At 37.6% G+C, this 20,220-nt stretch overlaps 1 protein-coding gene across 1 annotated transcript; it reads left to right on the forward strand.

Moving 5' to 3' along the window:
- Positions 1-18,184: 18,184 nt before the first annotated feature.
- Positions 18,185-19,703, forward strand: FANCF (FA complementation group F). Its single transcript, XM_056492694.1, has one exon. The coding sequence runs from the start codon at positions 18,401-18,403 to the stop codon at positions 19,436-19,438; it is 1,038 nt and encodes a 345-aa protein (XP_056348669.1). The 5' UTR covers positions 18,185-18,400; the 3' UTR covers positions 19,439-19,703.
- The last annotated feature ends 517 nt before the right edge of the window (positions 19,704-20,220 follow it).

Raw genomic sequence — 20,220 nt, forward strand, 5'->3', positions numbered from 1 at the left:
ATTTCATGCTATCTTGTACATCTTGAATAAAAAAGTATGCTGTTCATAAACTGATGATTCATACATTTTAAATATAATAAATATAATATCATATCATACATTTTAAAGAGTGATGGATAGAGGTTTGTTCTTGTTATCTGTGCTTCATTTGCCAAGCTAACTTTTAGCACACTGTAATTTCAGACATTTCATTCTCACCCTATGTCAATTTTGTCCTACTTCAACATTTTGTTAAATGTCAGAGATAACCTTCTCCAACTGTTGTTTGTTCACTTATTCCTTGCACAGCAAAGCCCCTTTTGTGAATTCGATAGCAGGAAACAGATGTTCAGACTTCTGCTTCTCTTAATGCATGAATGTAGATTGTCTTGTTGAGTATCATGCTATCACTTTCAATAAGTGTTCCAGATGAACAGTGCATTTATTCTTCTCTTTCAGTGTAGAGTCACTTAATTAAATTGTTCTAGCCAAAACACATTATGTATAATTATACTGAAAGAGTTATTTTAACTTGATTGCTGAAACACTCATCAAACTGACCCTTATTTTTTATTTACATTAATTTCTTTGTACACTGATCTGTTGGGAAAACCTGATTTGTGTAATTAATGCTGGGCTGTTTCTCAAAAATTGCACTATAAGTAAATTCCTCTTCTCTGAGTAGCAGATATTCATTCCTGGCCAATCAAATGCACTCTTGTTATTTATTGTATTCCTATACTATTATTATGCTTTTCTGATGGACTATTAACTGCTGTGATGTTACTTAAATGAGAGCAATTCATCAGCATGCTGATATAGTTAACTATGAGGAGCTCTAGCCATGTACTATGTAACAGCACAAAATTAAATTACTTCCTAGTTTTGACCCAGTTAGCAAAATCCCTTTTCTAAAAACTCTTATAATCACCACCTGATGACTTATGAGTGACATTATCAGGATTTTCTTATGAAGATATCTTGCAGGTCATTTAAAAATGGGAGAAAAAAATTACCTAGGTCAAAGGTTTCTCAATGCCCAGGGAGCTGCAGCAGCAGTCACTGGATGGGATGAGGAAAAGAGACCAAGAGAAAGACAATATATAGTGGAGGATGAAGTTCTCAGCAGGCAGAGATACAGGTGTCTGTCTTGTCGGATGTGTTGATCCCACTTTCCTGATAATTTTCCATATTTCCCAAACACTTCTTCCACATGTAAGTTTGGAATGCAGAAATAGATTTGCTTTGTTTTCTTTCAGTACATGCCACAGAAGTTAAAACTCAAAAAAGAGAGTCAGCGGTGAGTAAAATTGCTGGTACTTGAATCACTTTGTTAGAATATGAGCAGCCACAATGAGTGCAGAACATGTTTCATAAATCATCCACTACTGCCCCAATATTATAGTACTTACTTTGCCAAAAATTTCCGTGTCTTGCTTGACTTTTAATAAAGGGAGAGTAGTCAATAGCTTTGCAGGCCTGAGATCAATAAATATAACCTTATGGAACTTGCTAAAATATATTGCACTAACTGGTGTCAGATATACCTTATTTTATTTTTTTTCCTAAAACAGTTGGAGTATAATGCATAAATCTCAGCTAAATTGTGTTCTTTGTGTGGCAATTTTAAGAATAGTGGAAAAAATTAAGTGGGTGAAATTTAAAATTGTTTCAGTTATGTATCATTTACTATTCTTATTACCATGAAAATAAGACAAGCTGAAAGTTAATTCCATCCTCTCATAATTCCGTTCAACACACACAGTGACTTTACAGTCAACTTCTATCAAACCTGCAGTGGAACACTCGTGTTAAAGCTCCATGAACAAATTTCAGTCAACTCCTTCACCATAAAAGTAGTATGTTTTGTCCTTCCATCTTCTAAACTTATTAGGCAACAACTGTACTTTATATTCATATAATTGCATACAACTAAATATTACAATTTTCATGAAACTTTGGTTTTAATCTTAAATATGAAACTAAGTGCTGTAATCCAAGAGAAGCCAATTTTCATCATTGCAAGTCCAAATACAAGTCATCCGTTTCCTCCGAATCATACTTATTACAACATATCTACTTCTAATCTTTTGGAGTAATCTTCATTAGTGTCACAGAAAACACCTGGATGAAATTTGACTCAATAACACAGATTTCCATCATCACAAAGATGCTTGGATTGATGTACTGTGCACCAGCATACATAGACTGCTCAGAAGACCCAGGTCTACAGTATGTGCTCACAATTCTGATTGATATAGAAATGGTAGTATTTGGCTGAGTGTTGTAACTGTTTATCCATGGATACAGAGCATGCAGTTGATATGCACAACTGCACAATAATAACCAGGCCAAATATGTTCTGTTTGGCCAAGCACAATAATCTGTCCCTAAACAAATAGAGCCTTAAACATAAATGAAGCAGACACTTATTATTAATTTTATCATAAATAATTTTTCTTAAAACCCCAGTTACTACATTAATAAAGATGATTTAAATCCCTATGTATATTGGATAGGCCTCATAACACCTTCCTTTCTTGGACTGAAATAAATGATACCTTCACATACAGAAGTCAAAACTTTTCTATCTATAGCTCATACTATGCTGTCTTCCTCACAAGACAATGTAGCAATTGAAAGTAATTGAGACATATAGCAATTTAATCTAACTGAGATATCTGTCGGAACAGATATTTTAAAAGTGACCTAGGTTTTGTAGTTGGTCTCTACTTTGAATGGACAAATCATTGAAATAGGTTGCTATCTGAGGTCACATAGAAGCACCAGATTTTAACCGCTGACAGGACAAGAAGAACAGTGAGAAAAAGAGGATCTAAACAGCTATCACTATAACACTGTCTTCTTGTAAGTGTTTTGGAATAATTTTATCAGCTTCTTCTTTTATAGTAGCTGAATCAAAACTAATAAACTCAACTAAAACTAATAAACTAATAAAATAATTTTCATAGGAATTAACAGATGAATGCTGTGCTTGGGAGGCAATTTACAAAGAGTTCTGATGCACACATTCCAGTTTCTTGAAACTCGCAACATTTCCAGACCAAGAATAGCAGAAGACCAATCAGTTTTTCAAGAACTCAAAAATTATTTTAAACAGAGAATGTTCTAACAGAGTAATAATGCCTGCCCACCTACTACCCCCATGGCTGGTCAAATTCCTTCTATCCTTCTTTTTCTTTTTGCTTTGGATGTCTTCCTTCTCTTGACATGGACCTAGGTTTCCTTTTAATCATTAAGATTCATTGCTTCAATTTTCCTTCCTGTTAACTTATTCCATTTGTTATTGGGCTTTATGAAAATAGTTTGTTGAGTTTTGTTTTTAGTTAACCATGTCCCAATTCTATCCCTTACAGTGAAACTCCCATTAATAAAATCAGATGAGGATTTTTTTTTTTTGAGCCTAGCTCATAAGAAAAAAATTATCAGCAGTTATTCCAAATCTAAGAGAACTGCAGGTAACTATAGACCTAATTTTAAATCTCTTCTTACCATTAAGAATATGGACTCAATTCAAAGTCTTCCTAGCTTCATTATAACCTCACTGATATTTTCCCAGACCACTCCTGCCTATACTTGTCAGAGACGTAATATTTTACTGAATGGGGAAAAATGTATTTCAGTAGGAGAAGTTCTGATCTGATACTTCTAGATGAAAATGCTAAGGCCAGTCCCAAAGGAGTTATGTGGCATACAGAGGTATTTTATGTGAGACAAACATATGTTTCTTCCCTACTGACTACCTAATGAAAACAGTGTCATCAAACTACACCACCCTAGTCACTGGAACAATTTCTGCAGTTCGATTTAGGATCCTGTTTCCATATCGAAGCCCCACAAATCAGAAGATATTTTGGCTATCTCACAAGTTCAGTTCTATTTTTCTCACATTGCTATGTCTGTGAAGCAAAAAATTCTACTCTATTCAAAGTGATGCACAGTCACAAAACATGTAATTTCTAATAAACTTGCCATTTAACAAGGAAATTAAAATTTCATTGCCTGGCTAGCAATGTAAAGGAAGAGAGACAAGATGATCTTTACAGGTGAAAATTAGGTTCACACTTGGACTTCTGCAAACCTGAGTTTCTTCTCAGGCTGCCTTCACAGTTCTTCCAATCTTTCCCTGGTGCTTCTGACACAGCTGTTCAGCATTTATCACCTAACCCTGTACTTTCTCCATCAACAATCCAAATTAAGTTTCCTCAGAAGCTATTGTTGAGATGCTACCTCTACTGCTATTTTTTTCCAGGACTTTTTTCTCCAACTTACTGTTCAAACAGGCAATCTTATACCTTAAGGAATGCTTCAAGTCCAGCATTCCTTTTCATTTTTCTATTACAGTGTCATCATCAAAGCGTTCCTAATGGAAAGAACACCATTCGCTCTGTACAACATTGTCAAGTGAAACAGGGTGAATGCCAACTCATTTAATAGGTTATTCCTGTCTTGTGGGGTTGGGAGATTCAGTTCCTTTTCCCAGCTCTGCAAATATATCTGTTCTATGAGTTTTACTAAATCACTTTTTATTTTAGTTTTCCCATCTGTAAAATAGACATTCATAAAACATAATCTCATAAAGTAGTCTGATGCCAATGGACACCAAAAATTATATAAAGATAGACTTGATTTATTAAGTTGATTTATAGAAGCACACTGCACTTATTTCCCTTCCCTGTCTTTCCTTCTTCCTTATCCTGCCAGCCATATATCTGGTAAAATGCTAATAGATAAGAGAAATAAGATAGTTTGGGAATAATCCTGGCTCTGGTAATCACTTGCTGTCATACCAAAACAAGAAGCTTGTGTGTGATCTCAAAATATTTAAGTTATTAAGGGAAAGCTATTTAATCTTCCAGATGCTTCAGACTTACAATCCATAACATGATTATTGAGTATATCTCATGAGCATTGTGAAGTAACATTAAACATTTTGATGTCACAGACTGAGGATTCAACAAATTACAAATACTACTTTTTTAGTGTATTACCTCTTTTACATGCATTCTTACTGTGAAGAGGTTGATCAATAGCAGAATCATGTCTGTGACTTCATGTAAGGACAGTTTTCATTCAGGAGAAAATTCCCACTTCACAGTGTTACAATATAAAACATGATAAGGGAATAGCTAATTGCTAACAGAAGATTATTGTTTATATTTTCAAGATGTTACTACAGCACCTGCAATCCACAGATCATTTTTTCCAGTTTATCCTTTCCTTCATTGGGAATGGCTCTTTATTCTGTTAACCATATCAACATCAAAATAAGGAGTTGTTTTGTTCAACAATATATACATTTAGTTTTCCTCTTGGGAGAGCTTGATGCATCTCTTTTTATGCTATAGCCAAATGCCTTGGGCATGTTTTCCTAATTGAGGTTGGCTGAAACTGTTCTGCTTTCTTGCTGCCTGTCATAGGCTGAATTACAAGCAATGATGACACTGGTTCCCCAGCTTTCCACATTAATGACATACGTTGCTGAAATGCATTGAGAAACTTCTAGTAAGATCAAATTGCAGAACAACTTCAAAATCAAATGCCTCAAGCCAACAATGAGGAGAGAAAGATAGAGAAAGAAAGCTAGTTATTTAACCTTGTGAACATTATAGCCATGCTTACAAATAAGACCTGCATAATTTAATTATTAAAACTTATTCTGTGTGATCTTTAAATTAAGGACATTTCTATTTCTTCATCTGCCACAATTCCATGCAAAGAGCCCACAAAATAATTAAATCGAGAAATAAACGTAAAAAACCCCACTTGTACAAAATATAGTAGGTTTGATAAGTGAGAAGAAATAGGAACCAAGTTGATCAAACAACTAAGAATAAATTTAGAATGGTTATTTGAATTATATGACAGTATGAGATGCTAGTAATTCCACATGGAATTTGGTACCAAATATGGTACTGTGCATTTGTGGCCCTCAGGCTTCATATAACAACAACAACAACAGCAACAATAACAAAGGGAAAAACAGTAATCTAAAATACTGCAGTCTTGATATACACAAGTGCTATGGTCAAAATCCATCATAAGGACCTCTATTTCCATCCTCATAGCTATGGATGCGAAATTTTCATCTGTAGAAAAAGAAGTATGGTAAACAAAATTTTGCAGTGATCTATCATGGCATAACTGGTGATACACATCTGCTGTAACATACATGAAATCTTCCTGGACAGAGATAAAAATTATAATGTTCTTAGGCTAACTGTAATTTGTATCACTCTGATAATAAAAACTAGATTGTTGACCTAATAATAAATAGATAGCCTAAATAGAATATATAATGGTATTTTATATCCTGTGAATAAGCTAAGTTCACTGTCTGCTTCTCCATGAGATATTATAGAAGGCAAATCAGAAGAAATGTTGTGAGACTGGAATGTCATTGGTTAATGACTCAAAAAAACAGCCATTTGCAAAAGCAAGATTAACTTGCTGGGAAGGTGCACAAGCTGGGAGCTACAAGCTGGGTTTTGTGCCAAAGAAAAGAAGCCAATAAGAAGCAGATCCTTCAAGGTGAGATAGTGCTTTTCATCAAGCCAATCTCCCTTAAATAATTTGCTTAGGTGTGACAACTTCCCTCTGGAAGAAGTACCACTACGATCACATGTAAACCTGAATATATTTATCCTTCCATAATTGGCTCAACTACACTGAAGTGAGAGACAGCTGTCATGTCCTAAAAGTGTCATAAACTGAAAAAAACAACAACTCAAAGTGTCCTGTGATCCACAGGGTTACAGCATACAGTGTAAAAGTCCCATCTGGATCTCTGGATCTGAGCCTATATTAACCAATTGAACTTTGTGTTTCATGGGCTTTCCCCACCCATGTATCAAGACTGTGACATCACTTTGACCAAGGGATAATGAAATTGCAACAATCAAGCCTCCTTGCCTGATCCATGGGTGGTGACTATGTATCTTTCTTCTCTTATGCTTTTTTTTTCTTTATACATGTTATTCAGGGTCATTTCACTGTAATCCATCCCAAAGGATCTATTAACAAGAATCTGGGCTACCCTTGTCGTCTGGGAGCACATCATAACCAATTCAGAAAAATTCAAAAATGTGAATGAAGCCAAGAGGTTACACTTCCATGAAAGTACAAAGAATTGTACTCTTTAGCAAGTACAAAGAATGCAAGGCCCACAACATGTAAATTTTTGGGAGTCTGGAATATCTTTCCTTGAAAAGATATTTTAAAAATTAAATAAAAGGCTACAGCGTCTCCCAGTTTTCCAAAGTGCAACATAACTCTCCCCTGGAATATGGTACAATTCCACTGATTTTGCTGAACATGGCAGACCAATTATAACAGACTGGGTATGTTAAGAACTGGGATGCTGAATCACTTCAGAGACAAATTTAGTGGGAAATCCATGACCAAACCTTGTAGATTAAATTTGTGTTTATGTCCATTAATATAATAACTGAGACATGTTTGGAACAGGACTGAAGTTACTTATTGCAATTTATAAATGTAAACCACATGTAAAATAAAAATTTAAAGATTAATTAAGATCCATATTGTTATTTTGCACCAATATCTTTGTCAGTACTTCCGAAGTACTAATTAATTCAAGTTACCTGAGATGCTGATGTATTGGCTAACAGTAGCAAGTCAGGCAAAAGGCATCTATTCAGAGGAACAATTACCTAGAAACAATAATTTTTGTTTTGCTTGAACCTTACATGCTTTCTATAAAGCCTAAGTATACATATTGCAAAATTTTCAGATGGGAGTGATTTCAAAAACTGTGAAAGTGAAGGCTTGGAAACAGGGAAGAATAAAATGCTATCAGAAATCCAGAAAAATAAACAAAACACCCTGAATATATTGTAAGAAAAAGGAGAAACAAACATTTTCTGTCCTGAATATCAGCCCATTCTAAGCCTATTCTCTGAGGAACCACTGCATCCTAGCAGGTAGTCTCTATTTTTCCAGTTTGATGTGTTCTGTGGTTCTTTGCACCTGAGCAAGAGAAATGGTAGTTTTGAACATGTATCTCAATTTTGTTAACTGGACAGGGATTGACATGACCCTTTCTTCTTTTCCAAGTCCTTTGAATGGAATACATAAACCAAACTGATTTTATGTAAACTAACATGTAAATTTTGATTTAGCCAAAGTAATTTTATTTCATAATTTCATTTAGTAGAAAATTCTAATCCATCATTCATAGAGAAATCATTGTTTTGATAACAAAGACCACTAAAGAAAATAGAACCAAAGTGCATTCTGAGATTAAAAAATCACTCAGATTCGTCCCATGGAAATGCTCTGTACTATTTCCTTGGATAAATAATTTCTGTACTATAGTTCATAGCATGTATCCACTGCAGTATTCAGGCGAGTTACACCCAGATTACAAACTGCTGATTTTCCCATATAATTTCTGACTGCTGCCAGATGCATAATATGCTTTCACTACATGAATGAGGATCCCTAACTTGGACACAATCATCTCTCTTAGCACAGAAATTTTCAAGAGCTCTCAAGACCCTTAGGCATCTGGTTCCCATTGACTTGCTATTGTAGCAAGGTGCCTAACTCCCTTAGGTGGTTTAGAACAGTCAATCACCAGCAAGTTTTGTCTGGAAGACTTGATCCATATTGTCCATTTTCTAAGAATTATTAGATCCAACTCTTTCTACAAAAAGCAAGGGAAAACGAACTCCAGTCCCCGAGAGTTGTAAGTTGTCAGTTAACAGAACTTCACACTCTTCCAAATGCTGATGAGCATCAGCATTTCACAGAGAGAAAACCAGACACAATATTTTTTGTTTCATGTAATTTTCTCCACACAGAATATAAAACTCAAATGAATTTCTGAGAGAGTAATTATTCCTTGATGAAGTTACCAATATAAAATATAAAATATAAAAATACAAAAACCTAGTATAATACCATGAAATATGAGGATAGTTTCAAGAGTAGTTTCTACTAAGAGTAGTGGTTTTGCTCTTTTTGTTAGAACAAATGGAGTTAATATTAATTTTATTATTTCCAGGTTTAATACTAGGCTATGGCTACTTTTTTTTTAATCAAAAACCCCCAAAGCCCAAAAAACGCCCTCCCCCCCAAAAAAAACCCAACCAACCAACCAACCAAATCCTTTATTAAATCAGATTTTCTTTCAGACATTTGCATTAGTTCTAGGAATTCATCTTCACCCACAGGTACAAACTGCACAAGAATTTTCTTCTGCTGGTTTATAGTGTTATGCAAATGTCCTTTGTACCAGAATCTCATCTCTGCTGCCTTTTATTTTTAGCCCATTGTTATTCTTTTCTGCAAGTACAAGGCAACACTGTTAACTGGGAAAGCTAATAGCAACATTTCAGGACCAGCTATGAACCAGCATATTGTACTACATATGCTACCTGTACGTCATGCTTTTTGGATATACACAAAAGCTTCAATCTTTGCCATTACACATACACTTTAAGTGCACTGGACTAGGAATCAAGTCAACCAAAATAATATGCAATTGTCATGAAATACATAAACCTAACTGCTATAGAAACCACAACACCAAAACGTTTTGGGTTCTGGGCCTTCTTACTAATTAAATACCCTTGTTTTCAGTAAAAAGTGGAAAAAAACTTCTTAAAGAACATCATTAAGTTTAAAACTCTGGAGCTAAGGAAAAAACCTTAACTGCAAGAGGCATTTTTGAGACAGGTACACAACTTGCTATTAGCAAGCAGCTCTCAATAGTAACCAAAATAGTTTTACTGTACTATTGATCCTAGGAGTGGCCTTATGAGTTTCCATGATCTACTTTTAGAGGATGTTATGAGTGTAGATAATAGAATCCAGTATTCATTTATATGTGTTTACATAAATAAACCAACAAACAAACCCTTACAGTTTTCTTAAACAGGAAGAAAAATCCCTTTAAAGCTTTGCATTAACATTTGCTTGATTCAAACATTTATATGATTTTTAAATGGGATGTTCTCCTTGATATACTAGGATAGAGAAAAGTAAAATCTTTTACCCTTAATGAGATTCACATATAAGCTCCTCTTCACTTCAAGAATGATTCTTACCATCCCTCTCTCCCACATTTACTTCACAGTAAAAGGATGCTAAAATGGAAAATCAGATTTGTTTGTAAATATTAACCAATGAGCGTCTTAGCAAAGACTGAAAAAAAATCATGTATACGTTCTGTGGTTTCCATTTCCTTGGTTTTATTGTCTTTATGTAAATTCTCCCAGGACTTTTAAGGTTATATGTCTGGAAGCCACAGCCATTCAGTAGAGCAAAAGTTGAGAGAATAATGAGAAATGTGCTGGAAAAATTCACATAAAAGCTTTGGAGACATGAAAATGGAAACAACAGATATGTAAAAGCCTAACGTTCAGAAAAAGAAATGTCTACCTAGAATGTGCATATATATGTTTTAGTGTAGCACTCTCTGAATACACAGACATATTATTTGTAACGACACTGTATAGAGCAGCAAGGGAGTGGTGTCTGACAATTTTGAGATGTTTTCAGGATATGAAGTCAATGAAGGTGAATAATGCAAATTACTTCTGTTGTTAGAGCCCAGACATATACCTATAAATAGCTCTATACATAGTTGTCTTGCATAGAGTTTTATATAAATTTTATGTAAATGAAAAATATAACCAAATACAATGTGAAAATGTGTTTATGAAATCTCCCTGAACTTTTGTTCATGGAGACAGCAATTTAAGTGTCATGGAAATACACAGGATCTACAAGTAGGAAAGAATCTTTTGTTGTTATTCTTAACCATTCATATTCTTTTTTCCCCCAATATTCTTACAGACATTTTGTCATTCAATACTAAACCTGTAATGCTAGACTAAGCTTAGTTGGAGTATGCTTCACTTCATACATGTACTGAAGTATTACTTATCAAAATTACTTATCAAACCTTTAGCATAGCCAACCTCAAGTTTTATAGAATGTTATTTTAAGAGGATTCTGATAAAATGATCTCTAAAACAGATAGCTCTTTACGACAGTTCTTAACAGGTATAAAAAAAAAGGGGGTTGGGTTCAAACTAGAAGAATGGTTCAGAAGGATGGATTTGTGCACCTGATCCTATAAGAAAAGTACTTAAGATAAGTAGATAAGAGTGTTCTTGGCCTAAAGGAAAAGAAGGCATGTAGGCAAACTTATCTGTACATGCTGTGACCTATCAAGCCCACCACCACAACAGGCAGCAAATGAAATCCCTCTAAAGGGCATCACAAACAAAGGCAAGTGACCAAAGCACACAGCTCAATACTTTACCATTCATCAGCCTGAGCAAAATTAATGCATGCTTTTATCCCACAGCAAATAAAATTTAAAAATGCATAAACTTGAACAACCTCAGGTAAAAGTAGTTGTAGCTAATACACATAACAAAGGCAACTGTTTTTTGGAGGGCATACATGATCATTTAACAAGGCTCATGTAGTGCAAGAGAACTCTGTATGTCTGTACTAACTTAACTTCTAATTGATTATTCACATAGGAAAAGGTGACTCCATTTGCCACCCAATTACACTTATGTTTATGTCCATGATACTGAAGAGCTATACCGTAGTTTAGCAGTTTTGCTAGTATAGTTCTGACTCATAGTATCAAAACTAGAAATAGATCTAGGCAGCAAAATCTGTCTTTTCATACAAAAAAAAAAATCAATTTTGGTATAGCCAGACATAAGTGAATTAGAGTGACGTTTAGGTTATCTCATTGACATGCTATATATAGCATTCTTTCAACATGCTGAGTTTCAATCAATTTTCACTCTAGTGCATTGCAAAATTGATGCTTGGCCATTGACACTACAATCACAGCCTAACTCATCATAAATGGGCATTGCTACTAATACAATGATACACTACAAGCAGGACTTAAAGGTTTTAGGGGAAATCCCACTGATGACAGATATGCCTTTTGTACAATCTGAGGCTCATGCTCATGTACAAATTAGTAGGTTCAACACCTTTATTACGCAATTTGATCTATTCTCATACCAAAAGCCTCCCCCACAGCCTTGCTCTTTTTTGAGATCTTGAGAGATTACATTGGCACACAAAATATAAATCTAAGTACGTCATCAGAAGATATGGAAGGGGTGAAATAGTCTGCCAGGTAGTGGCTTGATTAATAACCTCCATTTTCTATAAAGTTTGTTGCAGAAATAGAAATTTTACAAGAATGATTCACGAGTTTAGAGTCTTCACTACATGTAAGATAATAAGTGTGGCAAACTAGTGCCTAACACACAATTTGAGGCAGCTAAACAAATCTCCTTACAGTTAGAAAGTGAATTTTAGTGCCAGAAATATAGAAGATGATCATACCTCTCTCTCTCTCAATGTATTAATTATTTTAATTTACAATAACACCCCCTTATCTAAGGAAAGACCATTATGGAGTTTTATAATGCAAGTTAGAATTATTAGACAATGTCCTAAATTTCTCTTCAGAAGAAATAGTATAACCATTTTATAGCCAACATGACTTCTGACAGGAAGGAAAATATAACAATGAAATCCAGACTTCTGGCTACCTTGACCAATTTTGCTTCAAAACTGATATTTCCTGCCAGGGAGAATTTTACTGGCTCCATAACCAGAGTGAAGAAACTCACTAGTTCTATAAAACTTCATATGAATCTTTTACTTGACTTCTCAGCTTAGCTAAAACAGCACAGTAATTCATATTAAATGCAAGGCTTGCGAAACTGTTTTGCAGTGCTTCATTGAAAAGTGGGCTTGTTTTCAGGGAGCTGTAAAAATTACTTCCTAGATTTTTGTATCTAACAGACACTTCTCTTCATCATCAACTTTCTTTGCCATATATGTTATCACTCAAAAGCTGTAATGGAGGAACATTTACTATAGCTTAACACAACCATAGATGAATACTCCAAAAACCCTTATTTAAAAGCTCATTTTAGTGATAAAATTTAAAAACAACCAAAAAACACAAAATAGACTATACTGGGGAAAAGCAAACAAAACAACAAAACAGAAACAAAACCTAAAACACAAGAAACTCTGGCCACACCTGTTTGTACTATCACATCTAATTAGAAGAAGCATATAGCAGACATCTAAACAACCCAATGTGTTGCAATTGTAAATCTGTGCTGTTCTCCTGTTTTCTTCTTTGCTTTCTAATATGACATAACAAAGGCAATTTTTTCAGACTCTGTCATGAAGTGATAATTCTTCTGTATGATTTTCTTTAAGGTATCATTGTAAGTTTCACCTCTTGTTATGTAAAAATAGAGAGACTCCATAGTTTACATAAAATGAAACACACATCCAAACAAACACACCATAAAACAGTACAAGAAACTACTACAAGCATCATTAGTAGAGGAAGCAGGTTGGTATCAAGCAATCAAAGACCTATGTGAAGCCTAGAAATAAACTGTGGGGTTCTTTTAAAAAAAGTAATCAAGCAGGAAAGCACACTCTGCACATAGTGCTGTCTGAAAATCCACTCACCATTCTATCCACCCCATCTCTGTGTTCCTACTGTATCTCCTAACATGAACTTTTACTTTCCTATCCCCTTCCCCAACACTCTCTACCTCACCTCCTCAGTTTGCCAGTACTTACTTCCCAAGTATTTCCCAGCTATCCTAAGGTGTTCCTCAGATAGAAAATTGTCTTCGGTTGCAATATAGGATGTGACCAGAACTGGGTATTCTATCACCATTTGTTGAAGTCGGGTGGGGCACTGACCCTTATCTCTGTGGCACATAATTATCTGCTAATGGGCCATCTTTAAAACCAGGTGGGGCAATCATCTTTATCTTTTTCACAACTCATCCTCCCTCCAGGAAGATATCATCTGCTGCTAGGGCATGAAGTCCCACTGTATGACTGATAAAATTACATCATCCCACTGGGAGATGCTCCAGCCAGGGGAAGGAGCCAAACCTTTCCTTTTACCTAGATAAAAACTGAGATTTTGAGCACCAAGGTAGCCTTCTTTCCACTGGATTCCAAAGGAAAGTTGGACCTTTTCACATCATCCCTGGACCTTCAGAGGAAAACTGCACCCTTCTACAGGAGCACTGCTTCAACTGAACTACATCTGCCACTGCAGGAGGACTGTAGTCACCATTTAATGGGACTTCTACCAACACCCTGACAGATAGGGTGTCAGGTTGTATTCTGACTCTGTCAGTATTTTGGTTTTGCTCTTTGTAATACTATATTAATTTTCCTAGTAAAGAACTGTTATTCCTAATTCCCGTGTCTTTGCCTGAAAGTCCCTAAATTTCAAAATTATAATTTTGAGGGAGGGGGTTTACATTCTCCATTTCAAAGAGAAGCTTCTGCCTTTATTGGCAGACACCTGTCCTCCAAATCAAGACAAAAACCAACTCAGCACTGTACTTTTAAACCACACCTATACAACTCATTTCTATTAGGTAGAAACAGTCTGAGTTAACCGACAGTAAGTACAAATTTTGATGATTAGTCATAATGTTGATTACTAAGGAAGAGCCCTATGGCTATGCAAGCTAGTACTTAGCTAGATCTAGTACACAGATCTAGCTAGTAATGTAGCTAGTACTTGCATAGCTAGTACTCTCTTTTCTATGACTGGTCATAGAAAAGAGAGTACTAGCTCTTAAAAATCATATACAAATAATTCACGTCTGAAGAAAAAAAAATTGTATTTTTCAATTTAATTTGATTGCTACATGGTACCACCACCAGCAGATCAATTGATCCCACTCTTGCAGTGAAAGATCCTAAAATGCATTCTGAGGATGCTCAGGGTCTCAAATAATAACACAAACTTCAGAGAAGAAAAGGCGTTCCTTTAATGGTAAATGTAGAGAAAGATTTATGGGTTTTATGGGCTATGTAGTGCAGCAGAAACATAACCAACTCACAGACACCTTGTTTATTTTTTCATTCCTTGAAATAATTTTATAATGCATTCTAAAACTCTAATGCAAAACTCTGCTGCTTCTACACATTAGGCTCTATTTTTCATTATATGCTTCTTGACTGTGACAAGAGACTCCAAATGCAGCTGCAATACAGACAAATCTTTTTGCATGAACCATTTTATTACAGAGATGTGCCATTTTGATGAAAAATGCTGATATTTAGAACTTTCACCCTAAGTTAGAAAAATATGCTAAAATATTCAGAGTTTTCACAAAATGCAAATTTAATTTTTCAATCAGCTCTAGAGACCCACTAGAACACACAGGCCATCTCTTTTCACATGCAAGAGTATTCCTGGTTACAGTGTGTTCCCCAGATTACTTAAATTTTCACAATGTGTTTTTGTTAGTTTCCTGGTGCTGCAAATGTGATTATTTGATTTCTTTCAAATGAGAGATACAGAGACTTTCGCAGGATATAAACCCATATGCTTTACCCAGTAAAGAAAAAGAACAGTAATGTGAAAGATTTTTTGTGAAAAGTTGTCTGATGTAAAGGGAAATATCTTTTCTTCTTTATGACATGGAGCATATGCACCTCCAAAAACATCTCCACCAAAATAAAACATGGCATTTACTGAGACAGTTTTCTTCCTCTGTGCCACAACCCTTCATTCAAGGTATGCCATATTAAACCAGAGAAGCCTTTACATAAATGTATATGTATATATTACATATTATATACCATATACATTATAGTGAATTATATTCCAACCACTCTTAAGTTTGTCACTTTTTCATTTAAGTAAAACACAAAGTAACATCTCAAAGTGCTACACTTAACTTTATTTAACTGCAAAGTTTTCATGCTCCATCTTCTCTTCCTTGTATATTATTTTGTAATATACATTGGAATATATAGGCAAGGCAGATGATACATAAGTATCATGTTATTAATTGTAATAGCAATTCCACTGTTAACAATTAAATAAATTTCTAGACAAGAGATTGTAGCCAATTCTATGTTTAATAGCTAACAGAAAAAAAAGAGATTTTTCAGGGGAAAACCATATATATTAGAATGATATCTTAAGATACGTTATATTCATAGACATTGAGGGGTTTTTATGACCTCCTTCAATGACAAACAAGGGCCATAGGATTTCACTCCAATGCCTGTATTAGGCCCTTAACCTATAGGTGACCTAGAGCATCAAGCCTACAGCTTCATGTTTTTTTAAGTAAGAAATAAGAAAAATAGGATATTAGAAAACTGAAATAAGATATTAATAATAATTAGAACTGAAATAAGAAAATAGGATAATAACTCAGATGAGACATCTGTTTTAGTAAGTGTACTTAAAAAAGACTTTTACTAAACAACCATCTAAGGCAGTCTACAAGAGGATCTACAGAGTGTAGCTTAGTATCTAAACCCTTACTTAAAATTTTATTAATCTGTCTTTTGCTTTATTTTCAAAATGTGATGTGAATTATAGAAGCTTGTCACCGCTGCTTTGACGCCACTTTTAGGGCAAGAACCTGTGGACATAAGACAAGGTCTCAGTATGTTCCTAGTGAGACACAAAATTCTAATGGCTTCAGTTGCTCTGTCCACACATTTCAGTTTTCCTTAGTGGGAAAGAAAGCAGTAGAAGCAAGTTGTTGATCTTTCTCATCTTTCACCCATGCTCATTTGAAGTCAGAACACTCCATCACCAAAAATGCAATTTGCTAAGTAACAAACTTGGAGGAAACTATTTGCAGCACTGCAATGTACAGAATATACATTCTGCATGAGGATGCATGATAATGCTCTTTCAAAGAGCCTTATCATTTACCCTACAGTATTGTATCTCACAGCTTTATAGGTTGGTTTCTGTTGCTGGTTCCTGCAGCAAATTCCAGTCAAACCTCATTTACTATGCCTTTCAGAATGCTAAAAGAGCTGCTTGGGCGGGTTGGCAGTGTTGTCCCCATGACTGGACACAGGGCCATGTCCTGGCAGGCTGGGTGAGAAGGGTGTCCACCCTCCTCTCCCGAGAATTGCTGCAGTCCAGCTCAGCCAAAGGCACCAGGGGCTCACCAGGCAGTCACCAGGCCACTCTTCTGCCCCCAGACCCTGCTCCAGTGATTAGGATTGTGCCACAGGGCTGGCAAACTTCTAGAGGAATATCCAGCAGCTCCCAAACCTCCCAGCTCCAGCACCTGGATGCCACTGCTGCAATCCTGAGGAGCAGGGGCACAGGGTGAATCTGTGGAAACTGCCAGAAGCCAGACCAGCCTGCTCACTTCCACACTCTAAAGGAGCACATTGTGTAGCTCTGTCAAGGAGATGACGATGGAGGGAACGAAGCTGTAACCCAGCTGAGGGGAAGCCCTTGAGGCAGTGGACACTAGGCAAGCACCTGAGAACAGTCACTCCAACACACAGACAGTGTCAAGTCATGCCTAACTTGCTTGTTGTGTAACAACTGGCAGAGGTGAAAGTAGAGGAGTCATCTCTTGTCGCTGCAGAAGGGAGCTGTTACAGAGTTTCCACCATGCTGTCTGGGGGCATCTGTGCGGGAAATCCCAGCAGCATTGGTGCCCATGCAGCCAGGGCAGGCGTCAGCCCTTGTTCCTGCAGAGAATTCTTGCCAGAGGCGCAGGTACTTGGAAAAGGCCTGGTGCCCTGAGGAATCGGTAATCAGCTATGAAGCTATTAACTAGTGGGGCAGAATAGTGAGCCCAGCCCCTGGCAGAACGCTGAGCCATGTGCAGTGATGGGCAGCCCTGTTCCCTGATGAGCTCGGGCATGGCTGCCTTCCAAAGCCTGAGCTACCATTGAAATTGGGAAGTACCCTCAAAGATGGGGCACGGGGGCTTTGCTCCTGAAGAGGTTTATTTTTCAGAGGATGGCTAGGAATACTATGCTACATATTGTTTAATGCCTCTTAGCACAGACAGACTGGACGATCACGGGAGGTGATTGTCCTGCTCTGCACTGGTGCAGCCTCTCCTCGCCTCCTGTGTGTGGTTTTGGTCGACACGATATAATGAAGAAATAAAGCTACTGGAAAGTGTCCAAAGGAGGGCACCAAAGATGGTTAAAAGCCTAGAGGAGATGATTTACTTAAAAAACAAAACAAAACAAAACAAAACAAAACAAAACAAAACAAAACAAAACAAACAAAAAACCTAACAACAATTAAAAAACCAAAAACAAGCAAACAAAAAAACAAACTAAAACCCCCCCCAAAAAAGCAAACAAACAAAAATAACCTTGGTGCTCGGTTTTTATTATTTTAATTCGGCTCAATTTCCCGCTCCGGGCTGGGCGATCGGCCGGAAGGTGAGTGACGCCTCCTTTAACAAAAGCTCGATCCGCATTGGATTGACGTCCCGCTCAGCCAATGGAGTTACAAACGCCATCCCTCCGCTCGCCTCGGCCCTGGCTGCCGGGGGGACCCCGCTCAAACCTGTAGCGCCAAGGCTGGGCCATGGAGGTTGTGCTGGGGCAGGTAGAGCAGCTGCCGGCGATCCTAGCTGTATCCCGCTCCGCGTTGGTGCGGGACTGGGACTCCCTCACCCTGGACAGGGCTCTAGAGTGGGCCCGGTATTTCCAGCACCTCTATGACCGCTTCCGTACCCGGCCCCGGCTCCGGGAGGCCCTCGGGCGGCGGCTGCGCCGGTCTCAGCCGTACCCTCAGCTCGGCTTCTCCACACTGGGCCGCTGCCCACAGCTGTTGGGGCTGGCGCTACTGGAGAACCGCGCTTTGCCGCCCGCCGCCTGCCGCCGCCTGCTCCGTAGCCTTCCGCAGTCTCCCGGCGCGAGGACTGGCTCCGAGCCCCGCGGCCTGGAGCTGATCGCCCGCCGCAAGGCCGCGGCCTGCCTGCTGGCGCTGCCTCGCCGCCCACCGTGGCGTCTCCCCGCGCCAGAGGCGCAGCTGCTCCTGAGCCGGCTGCAGGAGGAGGCGGAGATCCCGGAGGCCGCGGGGCAGCTCCGCTGGCTGTGCGCTGTTCTGGAGCAGCTGCCCCAGCCCCGCGCCTTCGAGGTCGTGGCTGCGGCGCTGGCCCTGCTCAAGCAGGGACGTGGCCAGGGTCGGGATGGGAGCAGCCTAGACGGGTGCCAGGCGAGTGCTGCCGGAGACGGATGCACCGCCGAGCTCCTCCTTTCCTGGCTGCTGGGCAGCCAGGAGCGATTTTCTGCCTTCTGCCTTTGCCTGCCATGTTCCCATCTTGCTTTCCTAGCTGGTCACTATTCCCAGTTAAGCAGATCTTATTTGGACCTCTTAACCGTCTGGGGAAGCCACTTGATCTATGACCCCTTGCAAGGACGGTGGGTTAAAAGTTGCCTTGACGAAGCTGAATTGTCTTGGGAAGAATTAAGGCAGCGCTTCAGCTGCCTCTGTCAGGGATCCACACTGCTTAAAGAACAGACCCAAGCTGCTCTGAAACTCCTGAGGACACAAGATGGAGACTTTAAAGTCTGTGGCGTAAGTGTGTGGACTGACTTACTGATGGAAGTAGGCTGCTAATTCTTGAACACAAAAGCAACGTGAAAACTTATAAAACCAAGCAAATCTGGTTAACTTTATTTTATATGAAAGACAAGACAACTACACTTCGTTGAAAACCAAATGTAATTGAGACTGATCATGATTCTGACTGCATCTGTTATCTGAAGTCTTTCAGGGAGGCCTGGTGTTTTCTTGTAATTGTGCTGTCATTTCTGGTCAACACAGTAAAGGTCTTCCTTTTCAGTGTTTGTTGGTTAATTATCTAATAAAATGAAGAAAATCCTTTCTGCTTCAAATGTGGAGTAGTTTTCTGTTTAGAAAATATGGCAGTTCAGATATGGTCACGGTAGTAATTTTTGTAAATGTTGGAGGCTGAGCAAAGGTTCAAAGGGAGGCTGGAGTTTTAAATGTGAAAATACAAATTCGAGGTTCCTTTAGTAGTGGTTGTCTTCATTGGGCTGTCTGCTCTGGTGGCCATGTCAATGCTTTTATAGCTCTTGCACATGATTTAGCTTCAGGATCAGTAAAGAAAGTGAGAGGAAACCAACTGGAAAGCTTCTTGAAAAGTTCTGAAATGAAACTATTAGTTGCTATATTATTTGATAATATGCAGGTATTTCCTAAGAAAATAGCAGTAAAATGTAGGATGTTCCTTGTGTTTTTTTCCCCATTTCCATAATTTATTACATGATTCATTGCTTTGTGAAGCAGAAAGGTGAGTAAACAGCAAACTTATTTTATTACGTGTATGTATAATATGTACTATATATATATATATATATATATATATATATAAAACT

This window comes from Oenanthe melanoleuca, chromosome 5, assembly GCF_029582105.1.
Source record: "Oenanthe melanoleuca isolate GR-GAL-2019-014 chromosome 5, OMel1.0, whole genome shotgun sequence".
NCBI classification, from domain to species: domain Eukaryota; kingdom Metazoa; phylum Chordata; class Aves; order Passeriformes; family Muscicapidae; genus Oenanthe; species Oenanthe melanoleuca.